The sequence below is a fragment of the Medicago truncatula genome, chromosome 4, assembly GCF_003473485.1.
Source record: "Medicago truncatula cultivar Jemalong A17 chromosome 4, MtrunA17r5.0-ANR, whole genome shotgun sequence".
NCBI classification, from domain to species: Eukaryota; Viridiplantae; Streptophyta; class Magnoliopsida; order Fabales; family Fabaceae; genus Medicago; species Medicago truncatula.
This window is the reverse complement of record NC_053045.1, coordinates 45,157,562-45,178,946: the sequence shown is the minus strand read 5'-3', so window position 1 is coordinate 45,178,946 and position 21,385 is coordinate 45,157,562. Positions and strand designations below refer to the sequence as shown.

Sequence of the window (21,385 nt, the reverse complement as noted above, 5' to 3'; positions counted from 1 at the left end):
CTTTCTCCCCCGCGTGCTGTAAATCTCTTCACGCCAACTCAACCGTATTCTTTTTTTTTCTTCCTTTTATTCTAAATAAATAAAAATAAAAAAGTGAAAAAGATGAACAACGGGTGATTAACGACTAATCCTAGGAACGCGTCTTCACACGGTTATGCTTCTATAAATACCCTTCCAACATCAAATCACAAACAAACAACTCCTCTAGGCTCTAATTCTTCTTCTACTTACTACTTCAAAACTTCTTATAAACCCTAAAATTTCATTCTCCTTCTTCAACTTTCTACAATGGCTTCTTACACAGTTGTATTGATGCTTGTGGCTACACTGTTGGTTAGTTCCACTATTGCTCAATCTCCTTCATCATCTCCAACCATATCACCCGTTGCCACTCCACCCAAATCCTCTCAGGCACCATCTCCTTCCGCTGTCTCACCGGTGGCATCTCCTCCCGTACCTGTGAAGAACGCTCCTTCTCCTTCCCCTCCTGCTTCCTCTGACTCTCCCGCTGTTTCTCCTGCTGTTACTCCATCATCCATCTCTACTACTCCTTCTGAAGCACCTTCACCTTCAGACAACTCCGCCGCCGCTTTTAACAGATTCACCGTTGCTGGATCTGCTGCTGTTATGGTTTTCGCCGCTGCTTTGATGATGTAGAGAGTTCATCTGAGTTTTTTTTTCTTTGATTTATTTTGTTATTAATCACGAATTCACATGGATCGTGAACTCTTTTGTTGCTCTGTTTCGATCTGTGTGACTACCATTCATTCATTTTATTATTTTCTGTAATCTATTGATTATTATTTTAATGAGAGTGATACTTTTTATTCTTTTCAATTTCTGTTATTTCCTTGCAATTTATTACTCGATTGATGTCTCTTCAACAGCCAAACACAAGTTAATATTCACAATTAATGGCAGAAAAAAAAAATGCAGCAATTTCCTTCCGACTGCTATGGTAAAGTAAAATTAGTATTTAAAGAGAAACAAGTGAATTTTGGTTTTGTTTGATAATTTCTTTGATACAAAACACCACAGGCGTGAGTATGACCCCAGCCTAAAGTAAAGTAAAATGAAGTCAAGGGAGACTCGTCTGAAGTTAACGGGTCCTTCTTTGATTCTTCCTAGTTTTAGTGTCTCTTTCCTTGGCCCTTCAGAGTAGGTGTTTTAGTGTCTCAACTTTATGGGAAGCGTTTTTGAACTGTTTCAAACTTTCAATGGTTGTCAAACTTGGCTTTTTTCACTTGTAGAAGCTAGAAAATGTTGTTTCAGGCATATTGGTTTTCATCAATTGAATCAGTTTTCAAATTGAAACCCAAACATTTCTCCAACTTCGAGTGAGATGTTTTCTTGTAGCAACTAGCAATGTGACTCATTTATGTCTTTTCATCACTCTCCAAATAGCCGCGATCTGGGTTCATACCCCTGATTTCATGTGCAACTGCTTGTGTTTGGTTATGATCTCTTTGATTATCTTTTACTCTAAATTTGCCGAGATCTGCAGTTCTGTGTCAGATTTGCGGCACCATTTTTCGAAAGAGCTTTTATGTTTGATGATTTATTCAGGAGTCGTTGATACGTGAATTTGGTTTCTATGTTGGTGGCCGATCCATTCGCTAGTTTAAACTTGTTGATTTGATTTATCACGATGTATTTCCGTTTGAATTGTACTTAGGTTAAGTCGAATGTCATCCGATCTTTGTATCTCTTTATCTTGTTATATATATATATATTTTGTCTGAAAAATCCATAATATTATGTTTAATGGTTAAATGTGTAATTTTTTTCCTATAAATATACCAATTTATTTTTAGTCCCTCTAAAATTTTCTTCTATTTTTAGTTCCTCAAAAGTTTTTCATCATCACTTTTGCTTTCTATTTTTAACTAAACTCATACTCCTTCTGGTCACTATTATAAGCAAAAGTTCACTTTTTAAATTCATTCAATAAATTATGTATGTAGTTTATATATAGACCACATACATCATTTATTGAATGAATCTAAAAAACCAACTTTTGCTTATAATAGTGACAGAAGGGAGTATGTAAAATTAGGGGTGGACATAGTTTGGTTCAGGATGAAAATTGAACGGAACCGAACTGATTTGTTTACTAAATTTAAAAGGGTTAAATATGTTTTTGGTCCCTATAAATATACTAACTTTTTATTTTAGTCCCTCTAAAATTTTCCTTCAACTTTTAGTCCCTAAAAATTTTCCATTTTCACTTTTGGTCCCTCTTTTAAAGTAAACTCATATGTAGAATTTTTGAATCAAATTTTCCAGAAAAATTCATAATATTATAAGAATCTCTTACAAAAAAAAAATAGATTTTTTTTACAAAAGATGAATTTAATATGAATTTATATATTTTTTATGGTTAAAAATTCATATTTAATTTATGTTTACTTAAAAAATTCTAATTTTTTTACAATATTCTACACATTTATGTACAATTTCATTAAAAAAATACTAAAATTTACTTTAAAATAGGGATCAAAAGTAGTGATTCAAAATTTCATAGGGACTAAAAGTTGAAGGAAAATTTTAGAGGGACTAAAACGAAAAGTTGATATATTTATAGGGACCAAAAACATATTTAACCTAATTTAAAATAACTGAACTGAACCGAATTGTTTGCATTTCGAACTGAATCAAAATGTTTCAAACTGAACCGAACTGTTTCGAATTGAACTTTTTGTGTGGAGGTTAGGGTTCGAACCCCGGACCTTACATATATTATGCATTGTCCCTGTTTCGAACTGAATTGAACAATTATGATTGGTACCTTTATAAAAAATCAAACGAAATCGAATTTTAGTTATTGAATTGTTATAGATTTGAACCGAACTGTTTCAAATCGAACCGAATTGTTTCAGTTCAGTTTCAGAATTGTCAATAATTTTTTGTTTTGTTCGGTTCAATTCAACAGTTCAGTTCGGTTTTTGGTTTTTTCTCACCCTTATGTGAAATTCATATTTTTAAACAAAATTTTACAAATAAAAACTTATTATGGTAAAAATCGCGCCTAAAACTAATTAGAATATTTTAACAAAATATGAATCAAATATGAATTTTATATTTTCAACGGTTAAAAATTTATATTTAATTTATGTTTTTTTAAAAAAAAAATTGAGAGAGTTTTCAATATTCTGCACTATTTTGTTAAAAAATACAAATACTACATATAAATTAACTTAGAAATAATGACAAAAAAATGTTGATTGAAAATTTTATTGAACTAAAATAAAACGTTAATATATTAATAGAAAATTAAGACATATTTAATCCTAGATTTGTAGTCTGTTAGGACTTTTCTTCAAATAATAGCAACCATCTGTCCAACGGTTCTTATTATTCTAAGAAAGTTACCAGCTTGGACTTGCTCATTCATTCCCTACCAGCTTGTTGCCTCTTCACGCCAACTCAACGGTATTCTGTTTTTCCTTTTAAGTTTGAGTTTTAGTTTCCTTTTATTCTCACATTTTATTTTCTTTCCGTTTTTGAGAAAATTTTCCTATTTTTTTTTTTATTTCATTTGATTTTCCTATTTTTTTTCAATTGATTTTTTAGAGTTTACATTTTATTTTTTAAACTTCTTAAGATTAAATTTTAGTTGATTAATACAATTTTTTTCTAGATTGATGGTGTTGATTTTGTGATATTGGAGTGTATTCCTCTCAACGTTTCACATTTAATTTTCTGCTATGACAATTTTGAAGGACTAATTTATATAAATATGTAATTAATAAACAATCTATAAGTATGTCTATGGACATTTTTTGAACCTTGAAAATCATATTTGGATGTATCTCGAAAAAAAACTCACCTTAATATTTTTTACATATTTGATGCATTGTCCAACCAACTGAGCTAATCAAACGAGGACACCTTAAATTTTGTTAAAAGAAATACAATATTTTCTTAAACATGTTAAAAAATATATATTATACCTCAAAAACAAAAATATTACTCTCTTTTTTTTGTCAAAATTAGCTACCCCGAATTTATGTAAAAATATTAAAGTAGATATGAAAACAATAGACAGATATATTTTATTTTTGTTTTTAAGTTCAATTTTACTTTCTTTTTAATTGACAGAATATTTTTCTGTACCAACAAGGATTAGGAATAATTCTTTTTATTTTATTTTTATTTTTGAAAGAAAGAGGAATGATTCTTTTTCTAAATACACCTGATATTAATCTAAAATAAAAAGATAACAATGATTGGAAAAGATCAACGGCTCATAACGACTCAGCCTAGAAACGCGTATACACTTCTATAAATACTGTTCCAATTCTGTTCTCTTCTTCCACAACAATAGACTCTCTCAATTCTTCTACACACTGCTTCAAAACTTCTTATAAACCCTAATTTTTTATTCTCCTTCATCAAATTTTTACAATGGCTTCATACACAGTTGTTTTGATGCTTGTGGCTACACTATTGGTTAGTTCTACCTTCGCTCAATCTCCATCTTCATCTCCCACCATATCCCCTGTTGCCACACCTGCGATCTCTCCCTCCGCTGACTCACCGGCGGCATCTGCTCCCATACCTGTGAAGAACGCTCCATCTCCTTCACCTTCAGCCATCAACTCTCCACCATCTCCTCCTCCTGCTTCATCCGACTCTCCCGCTGTCTCTCCTGCTCTTACTCCATCATCCATTTCCACTCCTCCTTCCGAAGGACCTTCCGAAAACGGTGCCGCTTTGAACAGATTTACCGTTGCCGGATCTGCTGCTGTAGTGGTTTTCGCCGCCGCTTTGATACTATAGAGAGTTACTCGAGTTTTATTTTATTTTATTTTATTTTGTTTTTTTTACATCACGAATTTACATGGATCGTGAGAACTACTATGTACCTTTTTGTTGTTTCTCTGTTTCGATCTGTGCGACGACGATTTATTCATTCGATTATTTTCTGTAATCTATTTATTACTTTAATTAATCAGTGACACATTTTTTCTTCTTCTTCTTTTCAACGTTACTACTTCCTTGCAATTATTATTTATCTTATTGTCGATCATCGTTTTCATTTGAATGAATTGTGTATCTTTCAACAACAACAACAAAAATTAGTAGTAGGAAAGGAAAAATAAATAAATTCCATCAATTTTCTTCGGGATATTATGGACAAATTATGTATTTAATGGGAATCAGAAATTGAAAGCCGAACAAGGAGAAATTTTAGTTGTTTGGTGATTTCTTTCATGAAACAGAGCAATACACTCTCCCTCAACAAGATGTTAACTTTATTTTTATGAAAATTAATTATTTTAATTGATTGAGCATTTCATGGTACCAATACCATGTAATTGACTTGGGAAAATCAATCAAACACATACCCATAAATTTTAAGTAGTGCGGGAGTTGTTTTGCAAACTAATGACAACATACATTTTTTTGTCAATAAGGTCACATACGTATGTTTAAAAGTCAACTCAACAAAATACACCTTCTTTTTTTCAAAACACTTTATAAAACACACCCATGATCACATTGATTAAACATTTATTTATGGTCGGTTTGACGCAGTTCATAATTACTTCCTCCATTTCTAAATATAAATAAAATTGACTTTTTAAGTTCATTCATTTAATGATGTATGTGGTATATGAACAACATATATCGTTAAATATATGAATATAAAAAGTTAATTTGCTTATATTGTAACAAAAAAGATCACAGTAGACAATTTGGAAGGCCCGGTCGAACGAGCTATTGTAACTTACGTGTGTAACCTTTTTCTTGTGGTGATGATTATTTTCATACGCGTGCATGCTGTTGTGAAAAATTTAGCAATTCATGTACTTCTAACACGACAAGTAACTTACTTTTGGCGTGTCCAAAGTTGTGAGCACCGTTGCAATGTCAACCTCCAGTGGTTTCGGTTATGTCGTGAAATCATGAAATCATGTCAACAATTTCAAGCCTTAGTGGAAGTATGTCACTTCCTTAAGAAGCATTGGAAACTTCCAATGTTGAAGGGGGTAAGCCACTGCAAAATATCACTTGTCAAGGAATGGTCAAATTGTTTTCTTGGTTAATTTAAATTAGTAGGTGCAACCTCTCATCATGGCAATAATGAGGGATGTTAGTTCAAACCAAGAAGAAAACGTGAAAATTGTAGAAGTTGGAGCTTCCTGTTGTTGAACCTCATCATCCTTTAATTCAATGAAGTACAAGTTGAAAAAAAAATTAGCATCAAGTTACCTTTTTAAGGTTGAGGCCTTGAATGTAGCTACCTTTTTGCATTGTTAAAGAATTGCCGACTGGTTTGCATATTTTCAACCCTAGATGTTTACAAAATTTAAGTGTTCCTTTGGTAAGGCAATATGTCTGTAAAGTATGTGTGGTAAGACAATACGTCTCTAAGACATATTCAGTTTCGTCCCCAAATTTGTTTCTAAAGTATGTAGAGATGGAAATTTCGCAATATAACGATGAAATTGGTCCCTCTCCATTTCCAATTTTTTTTTGTCAAGTAGTCTAGTGGCTAGAGTTCACACAATTTAATTGTGGAGAAGTGGAGTGTCCGATGTTCGAACCCCGGCTCCTGCATAAAATATGCAATATCCCTACCAACTGAGTTAAGCTCACGGGGAACCATTTCTGATTTTTCTAATAGTGAAAGTCGACATCTTCACATCTACTGCACTTAATTTATTTAATTTTGGTTCTTTTCATCCCAACACCCTGTTCAATACACCATTGACTATGATATAGTTAATCGATAAATTAACCATCCACCTTGAATTCGATGGTTTACATCTACTTATAATTATCCTTTGTTTTATATGGTGGATCCAAGATATCTAAATCATGTAACTTATGGTATCATATGTTCTTCTTTCATCTCTATGCTAGGAATGATTGGCCTTTTGCTAAATCTACATTGCATATATATTTTGTCTTACTTCTACTGAGGGGAAAGTCATACACTTCTAAGGCTTGTCTCCAATCTCATTTACTTTCTCCACCAACTCTCGAAGTAAGATTATATCATCAATAAAAAGTATACATCTCGGCGCTAACTCTTGGATGTGTATCATAAGTACATAAAAAACTTAAGTAAAAATATAATGACTTTGATTTCATCCTTAGTGAAATGCTATTCTTTTAGGAAAATTGTTAGTGGCCCCAACTTATATACGTTCTCTCGCTGGTCAAGAACCCCTTGTACATATATTTGACTTCTTAGATTAAGCAACCTAACCCCCTTTCGTCTTTAGGGCTTTCCTTAAAATATCTCTAGGCGTTGTACCATCATTCTTCTCTAAATTAGTGAAAATTAAGCGCAAGTCTTTTTAATTGATCATATATTGCTCCATCACTCATCATAGTAATTAAGTAGATTGGTTCCATATATGGTGGACCTTAAGCTTCCAGACGTAAATACAAATTAGTTATTACTAAATTGAGTTTCTTTCTTCTCTCAATCATTCTTTTCCATAACTTCATGGTGTGACTCATAAGTTTGGCCTCTCTATAAGTTGTACAATTTTATATATCCTCCATTGCTCTTATAGATTGGAATTAAATTAAGTTGTTATACTCTACTCGTCTAACATTTTCTTTAACCTCATAATTTTGTTAAAATATTTGGTGAGCCACCCCTTGCTTTTATCGTCAAGACTTTTTCATAGTTCAATAGATATGTTATTTGGTCCAACTTCCTAATCATTACTCATCCTTTTCAATGCTTCTTTTACTTTTGTGTATTTGAATTCGATGATATGTATAATTTGATCCTCCTATCCAATGTGTACCATTTTAAAGAGCACTAAGATCTCATATCCTTCATTACATAAGTTGTGAACGTGATTCTTTCTGAAGTAAAATGGGATTTTGGATTGTGATCCATTCAAAAAATTTGCAATAAAACTTCTAAACTGATAACTTTTATTTGATTACTTACTTAGTAAGAAACAACATTTAATAACTATAGCAAGTGTAAATTGGAAATTTAAATGAGGCGAGTTAATTAGAGAATCACACACATAAAGTTATATTGGTTTATCCAATGTAGGCTACTTTAGTCCACACAATATTGTGATATTTTCCACCATGCACTTAAGATTTAATACTATCTCTATGCATTTTCTTAGATCACCCTAGGATCTTTACACTCAATTTCCTTTTAACCACTTCGACTTTACAACCTTGATTTGGCAACCTTGCCTTTACACTTCTTAATTACGCTTTCAATGAGTAACTAGAGCAATTTTAAAATTGATGAATGTTTTGACATGTTTCTTACTCACTTAAAAAACTAGTGTAAAATAAGTTGCTGCCTTTAAAGATGTTTGATTTCTATGCATGAGCTTGAATGATGTAGATGATAAAAACAAAGGAGTCTTTGATGTTTCTTGATGATTGACAAATATCAAGAGAGTATGATTATGCTCAAGACTTATGCTCTTTGTCCTTGTTGAACATTTATAGATGAGGACCATCCTTGATGTGGTAAATAACAGGAGTTTCTAGAGGCAAAGGTGGGAAGGAAAAGTTACCAACACATTAGAGTACTTCACTCTTGTTGAAGCCTTTTGTCAAAATGTTCTTGCAGTGTTGATAACGTTCTCAGCTGATGTATATAGGACCTAATAAACATTTTTTTTTAGGAGTAATGATATTTGAACATCTATTTGAAACAACTTTTGAGATAACCTCTTTTTTCTCTATTTTTATTGCTCAAAAATAATGGAGAGAAAAAAAAGAAAAGAGAGAATAAGAATATAATCTGAGTATGTGAGAGAAAGTTGTCACAAAGTAGTTCTACCGATATCATTTTTCTTTTTTAAGGTAAGGACAACTAATAAACATATGCGTTTTTGTGATGTCATCTCATATATTTTATGAACAGTACCATGCATATTTTTGTGGAGATTTGGCAGAAAACAAATCAAGTTGAGTTGTATTAAAGACACACTTTGTCTTTTAGTATCATGTAATAGGAACACTTTTGTCATTAGCTTTTTAATACTTGTGGTACCTCAAACTCTCTCTCTCTCTCACACATGTGTTGTCATCTTCTCATATGTCCAAGCTTGTTAGTGTTACTCACATTTTGGTGGAGCCAATATTAAATATGTATTTGATCCTTGCAATTAGGGGTCGTTTAAAAATTGGTCCCTGTAATCGCTAATCCTTGCAAACTAGTCTTGCAATCATTAATCATTTTAAATTTCGTCCTTTGACCAATTTAATCATTGCCACGTCACTAATTTGATGACGTGGCAATCACTGCCACACATGAAATTCCAATTTTGCCCTTAAGAAGAGGACAAAATAATGAAGAAAGAATTGGAAACCCAGGGGTAAAATTAGAATTTCATGTGGCTCGGCAGTGATTAAGTGGGGAGAGCGACGAAATTTTAAATGATTAAACAATGCAAGGGTAAATTGCCAGGATTAGCGATTACAGGGACCAATTTTTAAACGACCCCTAATTGCAAGGTTCAAATACATATTTAAGTCAACCATTAAATATATTCTTTTTATATGTTATATGTCATTCAATAGGTTCCTTTTGTATATTTCAAAAAAAGAAACCGTTCCTTTTGTATATTTTGATGAATTCATCTATTTTTGTATCTTTATCTCTTCAAATGATAAAGATTATCTCTCCAAATGATAGAGATGGAAATGACAAATGGATAAGATCTTAACTCTCTTTTTATAGAATTCATTTTATGAACATATTTAAAGTTTTCATTTAATCTTCATTCATCCTTGTGACTTTTTTTTTTTTTAAGGAATTCATCCTTGTGACTTAGTGATTTCTTTTAATACCATATTCTTGTACCAAGATCACTTTAATGGTTGTATTGGGTTGACATTCAACTGTCTCGTATTTGTGAGGTCAAAGAATGTTCTGAAAATGTTACGATAGTTTTGTTTTTTTTTTTGCATTATTCATGTCAATTGAGTTAAGCTCACGAAGACGTTGTCACAATTTTATAAATAAATAATAAAATATTACCCGAATAGTATATTGTATTTCCTTTTTCTAGTTCAAATTTTTTTCCTTTTATTTTTTGTAACAGTCATATGCGTTTTATATTAATATATTTAATTTCATCTTTCTAGTTCAAATTTCTTTTCCTTTTTTTTTTTTTGTAATGGTCATATGCGTTTTCTGATTGAATATTTTATTTACTCCGGATACAACCAGGATTGCTAATTAATTGATATTTTATTTGAGGGAAGGATTTACTTTTTATTTTATTTTTTACTGAGGATTACTAAGAGCATCCACAATGGTGAGGTCTTCACCATTTAAGATCTGGTACCTAATAGGTACCCTTATTGTGGGAAAAAAAACTTGGGGGTCTTAAAAGATTCAAGGTCTAACTATTAAGCCCCATTCTTAAATGGATCCACATCATTTTTTATTAAAATAATAATTTTCATGGCAATTAAATAATATTTGTGGGACCCTATTAGACCTTTTGTTAAAGGATCTCCATTGGAGTGGTTGAGTACCTATTAAATGCTATTATTAAAAAATTATTAAAAAGTGATGCGTCCGTGGGACCTATTTAAGAGCTCGGAGTTGAGGATCTCCTTTGTGGATGCTCTAACTATTACACTATATGCTCCTTTTTAATTCTTTTTTAGTACACTTTCTGTTTCTATTTTATGTTTTGACAGTATAATTTGTTAGAATATATATCCATTTTATTTAGGCATGATAGTAAAACCGGTATTCACGGTTATTTGGCTGAACCCACCTCGATTTGATGTGTTTCTCCGTTTTGACTAGTTTGGGTATGTGTTTGGATTTTCCTCGATTTTAAAACACGGGTACGAGACTAATAACAAAGATATATGTACTCATCTCGAACTCATACACAAACCTATCATGAATGTAGAAATTACTTTATTACTCATTGATATTTGTCATGTTATAAAACCTGCCATTGATATTTATAAGAGCAACCAAATTATTCGATAAAAAAATGTTAAAGTGAGCATATTACTGCATAATACATTATAACATTATTCCCGGGACTGGAAAAAACTTGAATTTTTTATTCAAAAAAATGATTCACTGTATGGATACCCAAACCCGTTGAAGACGGTGATGAGATTCAATTTCTCATCGTCGTTAGATATGGGAGTCGTCGGGACAAACTAGCTATGATGGAGTTGTTACACATTGAACTGCCCCTGGTGTGATACGGATGTTGAGGATGATTGGCATGCTTTTGTGGGCTGTACGGTGGCGAGTGAAAGTTGGTATTGGACAGGACTTTCGACTGTGTTGCAAACGCGAGTTGGAACTGAGAGTAGTTTGACAAATTTTGTTTTTGACATATGTTGTTCAGAAAGCCGAGACATTGCTGGTCGTGTGGCTTTACTTCTTTGGAAAATTTGGGCTGCATGTAATGATGTCATTTGGAAGGACGCTCATTATACCTTCAACAAGCATTGGAAGGACAGCTCTGGATGCATGGCAGCAATGGCATGAGGTTCATAAACATCCCTCACTACCGGTTGTGCAACATGACCGGAATAGGGTGCAAGGTACGTAACAACTTAGTTTGGGAGAAACCGAGCGAGACATGGTTGAAGTGCAATGTGGATGCCGCGTTCCATGACCGTAATCGTCTTACATCCTCTGCATGTTGTGTTAGAGACTCCCGAGGGAAATTTATTCGGGCACAAACGAAATGGAAACGGGCAAATATGACAGTTTTGGAGGGGGAGGCAGTAGCCTTACTCGATGCTATTCACTTTGCTTATGTGAACAGATGGGACCGGGTTGTCTTCGAGTCTGACTCTGCTACTTTAGTGCAAGCTCTTTCGTCTCTGGGCCATGGTGATTCAGAATTCTATGCTATTGTTTCTAGTATTATTTATCAGTTATCTTTACATTCCAACTTCGAGGTGAAGTTTGTTAGGAGACAATCGAACATGGTTGCTCATACTTTAGCTAGGGCGGTCTGTTCTTGGGCTAGTCACCGCATTTTTAACTCTTATCCTTCTTGTATTGCACATTAGTTGATTAATGATAGTTAACTTTATTTTGATCAAAAAGAAAAAGATAAATACAACAGTAATTTAAAAAAAATTGTAAAAAAAAATTGTATTATTCAAAAAAACAAAAAAAAAAATCACCGACTCATAAGTCATAACGACTTAACCTAGAAACGGGAAGAAGCGTTTAAGCTTATATAAATAACCTTTGCAGCCCTAATATTTTCTTCACAACACAATATCACTGCTTCAAACCCTAATATTCCCATTCTCCTTCTTCATCTTTCTACTATGGCTTCCTACACCGTTGTGCTGATGCTTTTGGTTGCACTGCTGCTGGATTCCACAGTTGCTCGATCACCACCATCATCATCGCCCATGTTTTCTCCGTTTCCATCACCAATAATTTCTCCCTCCGCTAACTCACCAGTGGCATCTGCTCCTCTTCCTGGTGCTTCATCTCCTTCACCGTTCGCCATCAACTCACCAGCATCTGCTCCTCCCGCTGCCGCTCCTGGTTCTCCAGCTGCCGCTGCTTCTCCCGTTGCCGCTCCTGCTGTGACTCCATCGTCGATCTCTACTCCTCCATCTCAAGCACCATCACCAGCGATTTCTCCCTCCGCTAACTCAACGGCGGCATCTGCTCCCGTGCCTGCGAAGAGCATTCCTTCTCCATCACCGTCCACCAACAACTCTCCACCATCTCCTCCTCCTGCTATTACTCCAACGTCTATCTCTACCCCTCCATCTAAATCACCATCAACATCCACAAACGGCGCCGCTTTCAACAGATTCACTGTTGCCGGATCTGCTGCTGTTGTGGTTTTCGCTGCTGTTTTGATGATATAGACTTGGCTGAGTTTTTTTTGTTAGGGTAGACGCTGAGATGTTTCTTTTTTTGACTTTTTTGTAATCACAAATTTACATATTCCTGACTCTTATTGTTGTGTTTTTTATTTTATTTTATTTTTTATTTTTATTTTATGAATTTACATGAATCTATTTATGCTATTTGCTTGCAGTTATTTTTTATGAATTTACATGAATCTATTTATGCTTGTTTCAAAAAAAAAAAAAAAAAATCTATTTATGCTATTTGCTTGCAATTATTTTTATATTCGATTATTATTGCCATCATCACCTTCGTTCATACTCTGTCAATGTTTTTCTGATTATGATGGACAAATCAGATCAATTGAAGGAAACCAGAATTGAAAATCGAACAAACAAAAGGAAAATTAATTTTAGTTTTGTTTGGTCATTTCTTTCATTAGAGCTAGTACACTCTCCCTCAAAGATCCTTAGTCTTTTTTTTATTTTATTTTATTTTTATTTTTATGAAAATTAATTATTGTAATTGATTGAGCATGGCTTATTTTCCTATTTCCATATGTTGTACCTAGAAAGGCTAGACCGAGCTAGACTTTGCAAGGCCTAGGTCTAACCTACCAATTTTTTTTAAAGCCTATAAGCTTGGCTTGCGGCTAGTAAAAGGCTTACATTTTAGGCCTGAGCCTGACCTTATGAAAACCTGATACGACCTGATAACCTGTTTAAAAGCCTATATCTTATGAACATTTTTAAATAAGCAATGTGATGCAAGTTTAAATAAACTAGTGAACAAATAGATCAATTAGGTTAAACTCTTCTTTGATAATCAACATGAGGTTTTAAGGCATTTCACAATAAATTGTATCTTACTTCAATTCTAGTTTATAATAATACCTTTATATATATGCAAAAGACTAATGTATATAATAAGCTTAAATTATTGAAAAAAGATAACAAATTTATATTTTAATTCAAAGTGAAAAATATAATATAATAATAAATAATACTATTCATGTTTACTTAAATAGATCGGTCTAACAAGCTTAAGGGCTTTTTGAATGACATGTGGTCTGACCTTTTAATTTAATCAGGCTTCTAAAAAAGTCTATGCAATCTCTATTTAAGAAAAAAGTATGGTTTGACTTGTCGTAGGTTAGGCCGTAGACCGACCTGACCTATTTTCATCCCTAGTTGCAACCAACCAAATAGACCACAATGTTGATTAATTGGTATAAGGTATGTATGTTACAAATTAAAATTACAATTATTTTGAGTTTTAGAGATTATTTTTAGAGATTTTATAAAAAATCAGAATCTATTTTGCGTTTATTTACCAAAATAAAAATCACTTAAGAAGAAAAAAATTCAGTATGTTTGAATACAACTATATAAAAAATATTTTTTGATGTAAAATTAGTTCTATCTAGTGATTTTTTTGGTACGCCTTGTGCTAAGGAGACTACTTTGTCAATGTTAATATATTACATTTTTGCTTGGTAAAAAAAAAAATAAAAAAATCTTTTCTTTCAAGGAAAAAATATATTTTCTCATAAGCTACATAACAACTTTGAATTTTTCCCTAAAAAAAAAAACTTTGAAGTTGTTTTTTTTCTAAATTCTATTATTTTGGAAGGATATTAGTGATTATTATTATTTTTTATAAAAAATGATTTTTTTAAAATTGTAACAAATGGGCTCGTAAATTGGAGATTAATAAGATTGGATATATTTATTATATTGTTGGTAAAGTATAAACATATAGAGTTTCTTTTTTTGACAAGTAAACATATAGAGTTTGTTATAATTAGAATTATACTCTTAAATGAATTTGTTTATAAATATTTTATATTGTTGGTGTTACTGAAAAAGTGAAGAATTTATATAATATTTTTTTATCAAATTATAATATTATATTTGTTATATTGTTGGTTAAAAATAACGTAGTTTGTTACAATTGGTAAGCCACAAACATCTATGTATAACACTATATAAAAGACTCTTACAAACAAAAAATAACACTATATAATTGGCATACACCATTTTGAGCTAGACTTTTTTCTTCTATTTTTACCCTTTAAACTAATTTATCCTTTTTATAATATTATTTAAATTATCAATTGAAAATAAATTAAATTATATTAAAATAAGAATAATTTATGCAGGGGCAGAAGTTCGAACCCTGACACCCCATTTCTCTACATTTATATTATGTGAGCTGCAACAACTAGACTATTCGACAAAAAATAAATCAATAATCTTGACCAAAAAACATAAAAAGATAATAATAAAAAAGATCAACAACCAGTCAGTAACAACTCACCCTATGATCCCTCACAAAAAACAACTTACCCTATGAAAAAGCATATTTACGCGGTTAGGCTTCTATAAATATATCCTTCAACCCTTGTCCTTTTTCACCACAGTTCCAAACCCTAATCCTACTCGCTCAACGCTGCTTCAGAAACTTCATCGTCCTTCATCAAATTTCTACTATGGCTTCCTACATGGTTGTGTTGATGCTTGTGGCCTCACTATTGGTTAGTTCTACCTTTGCACGATCTCTATCATCATCTCCTGTTGCCACTCCATCTCCTGCGGGATCTCCCTTGGCTATCTCACCGGCGGTATCTTCTCCCGTTCCTTTGATGAACGCTCCATCTCCTTCACCGTTCGCAGTTAACTATCCAACATCTCCTCCTCCTGCTTCCTTTGGTTCTCCTGCTTCTCCTGTTGCCGCTCCTGCAGTTACTCCATTGTCGATCTCAACTCCTCCATCTCAAGCACCATCACCTGCGATTGCTCCCTCCACCAGCGCTAACTCACCGGTGGCATCTTCTCCCGTACCTGTAACGAGCAGTCCTTCTCCTTCACCGTCCGCCATCAACTCTCCACCATCTCCTCCTCCTCACGCCTCCCCTGCTGCCGCTCCTGCTATTACTCCATCGTCAATCTCTACTCCTCCAACTAAAGCACCATCGTCGATCTCTACTCCTCCAACTAAAGCACCATCAACGCCCACAAACGGTGCCACTATGAATGGATTCAACGTTGCCGGATATGCTGCTGCTGTCGTTTTTATTGCGGCTTTGATATTGATGTAGAGAGTTACATTGAGTTTTTATTTTATTTTATGTATTTTGTTCTTTTTTAATCATGTATTTACATGGATAGTCAACTCTTTTTAAGCTTTTCAACTCTTTTTATTTGCTTGCAATTATTTTCTGGTCTTATCTTGGTTATACTATTGTTTGATTCCCTTTCTCACACGGTGGCCGTAAAAAAATCTGCCTCGGTTTTCTTTTATTAGGGATAAATTAATATTTGAATTAGTGTACTTGTGCAAAAAAATATTTAAATTAGTGTATGTATTTGAAGGGAACCAGAATTGAAAACTAAGCAAGGAACATAATTTTTTGTTTTTTGTTTTTTTGTTAATTTCTTTCGTACATAATAGCACACGCATACCCAAGAGCGCTTAGATAAGATGGAACAGGTCTCTACTAGCTTAGTCTCCGCAGTTGCGCGCGGAGGATACCTGATTTAAAAAAAAAAACAGCACAAGCACCATAATTGTTAGAAAACACTAATGCTTAATTGTTAGAAAAATATAGTATACGAAATGTACATAAGTTTAGCAATTAATATGGGTCAAGACTTAAGAGGCAAGATACTAGTGATTAGCTTAATGTATGAGGAGGTATACGGTGTGGTGAAGCCTCAATATTATCGTTATTGCAGCTCAAAATACAAATGTACATAAGTTTGTCTATTTATAAATTGTTAGGGATATTTAGTAGTGGGTTAGTAACATAAGATAAAAGGCAACACACTAGCAATCAACTTATTATATGATGGGATATTTAGTCTGGTGGTGGCCCTCAAAATTATTGTTATTGCATCTCCGCCTTGAATACCATTGTACATTAGTTTGTCTATTTATAGTAGGCATATTCTAGATACTACATTCTAGAACTTTCGTGAACTTCTACAAAACTATTTTGAAAAATGTAGAATAGGTTTTTTCTACGAACTACTAAGCTATAAAAAAATCTAGACATGATCATCATTATATAAATTGCTAATGTATTCTACAAATATCTAGAAATGTGCATCATATTTCAATAGTAATACAAACAAACGATGACACACAACAAAGGTAATTTTATTTTGGAATCAGTTATTTGATATTTCTTTATTCACAATCTTGTCAATTACTGGTTAAAGTTCGAATGATTCTAAATACTGAGTGTTGTTAGTGACTTTTTCAACTTGTGTGTGTTTCAATGACCAGAAGAAACCAAAAATTAAGGTTGTCAAAATTAGAGTTTTGCTTCAGGACGAAAGAGAAGAGCTAAATCGACAATCGTAAAATCGCAATCAAAATCGAAGGATTTTACTCAACTACTTTTGTAGAATCGATATAAAGAAATCGTAAAATCACAATCAAAATATAATAATACTAAATATATGATATAAATGGTATAGAGTCATAAATGACTTAATTTATAAGAAATCGTAAAATCGCAATCAAAATCGATGAATTATGCCTATTTTGGGTTCTACTATGGATTTGAGTCGTTGAAGGTGAAAAAAGTCGTAACTAAATTTTAGGATTTAAGTAGGGATTTTAACAACAATGTCAAAAACTAATAACATATCACTTGAAGAATTGGTGAAGTGTCAAAGAACCAAAATTAGTGGCAAATGTTAATGGTAATGATAAAATTGCAGTACCCCTTGTGTGTGAATTCTACTGTTAGTTATGCACCATGAACAACATGTTTTGATGCACTTTCACCAATGCTGCTTGCAATCACAATCTCTGCCTCTCCTGAATGAACATTTTAATCCAAGTTATCAAATAAAGTAAATTTCATTATGGAAAAATTAAGAAAATAGCTACTTTTTAAATATTCCATGTGTATATGATATTACGTTTCTTTCTTCTTCAAATGAGAGACTCTACCTACTTAGAGACCATCTTTGAAAAAAGTATAACAATATTACTCGTTATGAGGAGGTTTACAAGCTCGTAGCATATCGATTGATCTTGGCGATACGAATTCAATAATCATAACAAGAAGTAAATCTATGATGAGATTCATCTGCAAAGTCATGTTATAGATTTCTTTAGTGATGTATATTCTCTTCCATGCCTACTAGTATTACTTTAACACTCAAATTTCTTTTCCCGTTTTAAATGATGTGATCAAGCTCGGCTTACTAGTAAGGAAGGTGGCCTATAAAGAAACTATGAATGTTTAGTATGAAAATCGTTGTGAATTCAAACAAATAATAACACTGATAACCGGCAATTTTGTAGGTTATCATGTTGCCTTTGTCCCCATAATGAACATAATGAATGGGGAATTGAGTGAATCTATGGTCTAAAGCATTCAATCGGACTATTTAAAATTTATGGTTTTAACTAATTTTTAATGTTATTTAATCATTTTGAACTAGTAATGTTAGTTTTAGATGTTTGATGGAACAATGTGAGGAATTGTAATGGAGATCTAAGAAGCTACATCATGAAATTGAAGATATGCATCGCTGAAGATACAAGATATAGCATACAATATCACCTGCTGGGTACTATTGTACGAACTCATGAGGCCCTTCTTATCATTGCTTTAAGGTTTTTTCTAAATTACCTTTGAAGAATGGTGGGTAATTTATCCACCAACCAATGAAAATGAGCAATTTATTTGTGGGGTCAAGATAGTTCATGAATATGTGCTTATGTGGCTAATGTGTATTGGTTGGGGTAAATTATCCATCATTCTTTCATGGGTAGCCTAGTTGCCACCTTGCTTTAATCATTTTGCTTAATAACAGATGAAATTTTATTCACTCTATTGCTGCGTCCAAGTGAAAATCAAGTGGAGCTCCTTGTTATAATATTATGGAGCATTTAGAAAAACCGAACCATGAGGCTTTGGCAACATGTGGTGGAGTCGAGCAACCAAATTTTAGAGCGAGCAGTACATATGCTCGACCACTGGAGGTTGGCAAATTAGAAGCAAGGGAATAATGTTGTATGTTATGTTCACCTCAACCATTCATGCGCAAGGGATGCAATAACACCTTGTATCATCTTCGTTGTAAGGGTGGAAACATCCGACATTTAGGAGGTTTAAATGCAATGTTGACTCGTCTTTCTCGGTCTCCCGTAATAGAGTAGATATTGGTTTGTGTATTGTGACGATGTTCGTGCTTGTATGTTGAGTGGAAGTAGAAGAGGCACTAGGACTGTATCATGTTATTATTATGTAGATCAATGATCTACGTTGAGCGAATGTTGACTTCAAGGTTGTTTTGTAAAAAGTTGTTGACTACTTTGAGAGAGACGACAAAGATATCATAGAATTTGAGGTTGTTATGCGGGTTTGTATACACTATTGTAATTTATTTTTTTGAAAAGCTCTCGTGTCGAGTTTATTTAAGACAGACAAATAAGGCCGCTCATGTTTTACTTCAAATAACCACGTCTCGAGTTAGCTCTCATGTCTTTATATTGTTATGTATTACCGATTTGATACATAATGATATACCAATATTACAGCTCCATACGACGATGATTAAGAATTATTTCATTTTTTGGTGGTGGTCGAGGTTTGATCTCCGGACCTTGCATATTTATGCATCCATACAACAATTTCATATAATCTCAAAAACAAAAAAAAGATACAGCAATTCATCCCCCTAGAAAAAACAATTGTAACGGATAAAAAAAATCACCGCGTCGTATAAGACTTAGCGTAGAAACGCGTATTCACGCGGTTAAGCTTCTTTAAATACCCTTCCATGCCTAATCACTTTTCCAGAACAGTCACAAACAATCTACTCTCTCAATTCTTCTACTCACTACTTCAAAACTTCTTATAAATCCTAAAATTTCATTCTCCTTCTTCAATTTTCAACAATGGCTTCCTATAAAGTTGTGTTGATGCTTGTGGCTACACTATTTGTTAGTTCCACCATTGCTCAATCTCCTTCATCATCTCCAACCATATCACCCGTTGCCACACCTGCGATCTCTCCCTCCGCTGACTCACCGGTGGCATCTCCTCCCGTACCTGTGAAGACGTCTCCATCTCCTTTAGCATCCGCCGTCAACTCTCCACCTGCTTCCTCTAACTCTCTCGCTCCTGCTGTTACTCCATCATCCATCTCTACTCCTCCTTCTGAAGCACCTTCACCTTCTGATAACTCCATCGCCGCATTGAACAGATTCACCTTTGCCGTATCTGCTGCTGCTGTTGTTTTTGCTGCAGCTTTGATGATGTAGAGAAATTACGAAGAGTTTTTTTTGTTTTCTTAATCAGGAATTTACATGGATCGTTAACTCTTTACCTCATTTTTGTTGTTGCTCTGTTTCGGTCCGTGTGACGACAATTCATTCATTCAATTATTATTCTATGTGCACTCTCAACTCCACCAAATTTGAAATAAGCAGCAATCAAAGAGTTAACAACAGCAGTATTAGACCCAAATCCTAATTTCAAAACATACCCATGAACCCTTTTACACTCCTTTACTTTTCCCAATGCAGCAAAACACTTCTAAACACAAGTAAATGTATAACAATTCCCAACAATTCCCAACTTCTGCATTTTCTTAAAAAGACTCACACTTTCTCTAAAATTACCAATCTTTGCATATTCAGACATCAAAAGATTCCAAAGAAAAACCTTATCATTCATAATCTCATCAAATATTTTTTTCCCTTGAACCAAATCACCGCAATTCACATACATAAACACTAGTTTAGCTCCTAAAGCCTCATCAATTGAAATTCCATTAGCAAATAATAACAGAATGAACCCTTTTTCCATCTTCCAAAGATTTCTTCTCAGCACAAAGCTGCAAAACGGAACAGTAACTATTCAACCCAAGTTCATAGCCTTTTGACTTTGTGAGTAATTCAATAGCATTTCTAAGATCACCCATTTCACAGAATTTGTTAATTTTTGCATTTTGGTTTTGGGTTACGCTGTGAGTGGTGTTGGTGAAAGATGGAGAGACACAGACAGTGGAATGTAGAAGACATGTTCTACGAGGTTGTTTGAAGAAGATGAAGCGGTTATAAGATTTTTTTTTTGTGTAATTTGAAGTGGTTTTATGAGTGTGATAAGGTGAAGAGGTTGGTATAGTTTTCGACACAGATGACATTGTTGTCTATCCAAAGACCAAGACAGTGACGAGAATGATGCTACACCAGGAGCGGTTTCACCGCCCGGCGACCCCGGGCTCGATCGATAATTAATGGCGGATCTTCCTTAGAACCCATGGTACCGTAATGTTTCTATATATATTATATCAGACATTTTATTTACATATTTTCCAGCTAGCGCAGTGGAAAAGTAGTTGCTATTTCTCTTAGATGTTGCGGGTTTGATTCTTCCTTCTTCTCCCTTTTTTATATTTATGTATATATTTACTTTTTTGTCAAAAAAGTTCCATGGAGAGAATCGAACACACACCTTTGGGCCATACTCATGTAAATTAAACCACTACAGCAGTTAACATTTTTGATTAATATTTCAAACAGCTTAATATA

At 33.3% G+C, this 21,385-nt stretch overlaps 6 protein-coding genes across 6 annotated transcripts; all 6 read left to right on the top strand.

Annotated features, from left to right (window-relative positions):
* The first annotated feature begins 171 nt into the window (after window positions 1-171).
* Window positions 172-837, top strand: LOC25493262 (classical arabinogalactan protein 1). Its single transcript, XM_013601724.3, has one exon. The coding sequence runs from the start codon at window positions 289-291 to the stop codon at window positions 655-657; it is 369 nt and encodes a 122-aa protein (XP_013457178.1). The 5' UTR covers window positions 172-288; the 3' UTR covers window positions 658-837.
* Window positions 838-4,305: 3,468 nt separating this feature from the next.
* On the top strand, window positions 4,306-4,977 carry LOC25493261 (classical arabinogalactan protein 1). The gene has a single exon (XM_013601723.3). It carries the CDS (start codon window positions 4,408-4,410, stop codon window positions 4,780-4,782), a length of 375 nt encoding a protein of 124 aa, XP_013457177.1. The 5' UTR covers window positions 4,306-4,407; the 3' UTR covers window positions 4,783-4,977.
* Window positions 4,978-11,517: 6,540 nt separating this feature from the next.
* Window positions 11,518-12,015, top strand: LOC120579978 (uncharacterized). Its single transcript, XM_039832780.1, has one exon. The coding sequence runs from the start codon at window positions 11,518-11,520 to the stop codon at window positions 12,013-12,015; it is 498 nt and encodes a 165-aa protein (XP_039688714.1).
* Window positions 12,016-12,209: 194 nt separating this feature from the next.
* LOC112421111 (classical arabinogalactan protein 1) lies at window positions 12,210-12,901 on the top strand. The gene has a single exon (XM_024781397.2). The coding sequence runs from the start codon at window positions 12,283-12,285 to the stop codon at window positions 12,838-12,840; it is 558 nt and encodes a 185-aa protein (XP_024637165.1). The 5' UTR covers window positions 12,210-12,282; the 3' UTR covers window positions 12,841-12,901.
* Window positions 12,902-15,175: 2,274 nt separating this feature from the next.
* Window positions 15,176-16,116, top strand: LOC11408388 (classical arabinogalactan protein 5). Its single transcript, XM_003608360.4, has one exon. The coding sequence runs from the start codon at window positions 15,315-15,317 to the stop codon at window positions 15,921-15,923; it is 609 nt and encodes a 202-aa protein (XP_003608408.2). The 5' UTR covers window positions 15,176-15,314; the 3' UTR covers window positions 15,924-16,116.
* Window positions 16,117-19,628: 3,512 nt separating this feature from the next.
* Window positions 19,629-20,689, top strand: LOC11410420 (classical arabinogalactan protein 5). Its single transcript, XM_024781802.2, has one exon. It carries the CDS (start codon window positions 19,748-19,750, stop codon window positions 20,111-20,113), a length of 366 nt encoding a protein of 121 aa, XP_024637570.1. The 5' UTR covers window positions 19,629-19,747; the 3' UTR covers window positions 20,114-20,689.
* The last annotated feature ends 696 nt before the right edge of the window (window positions 20,690-21,385 follow it).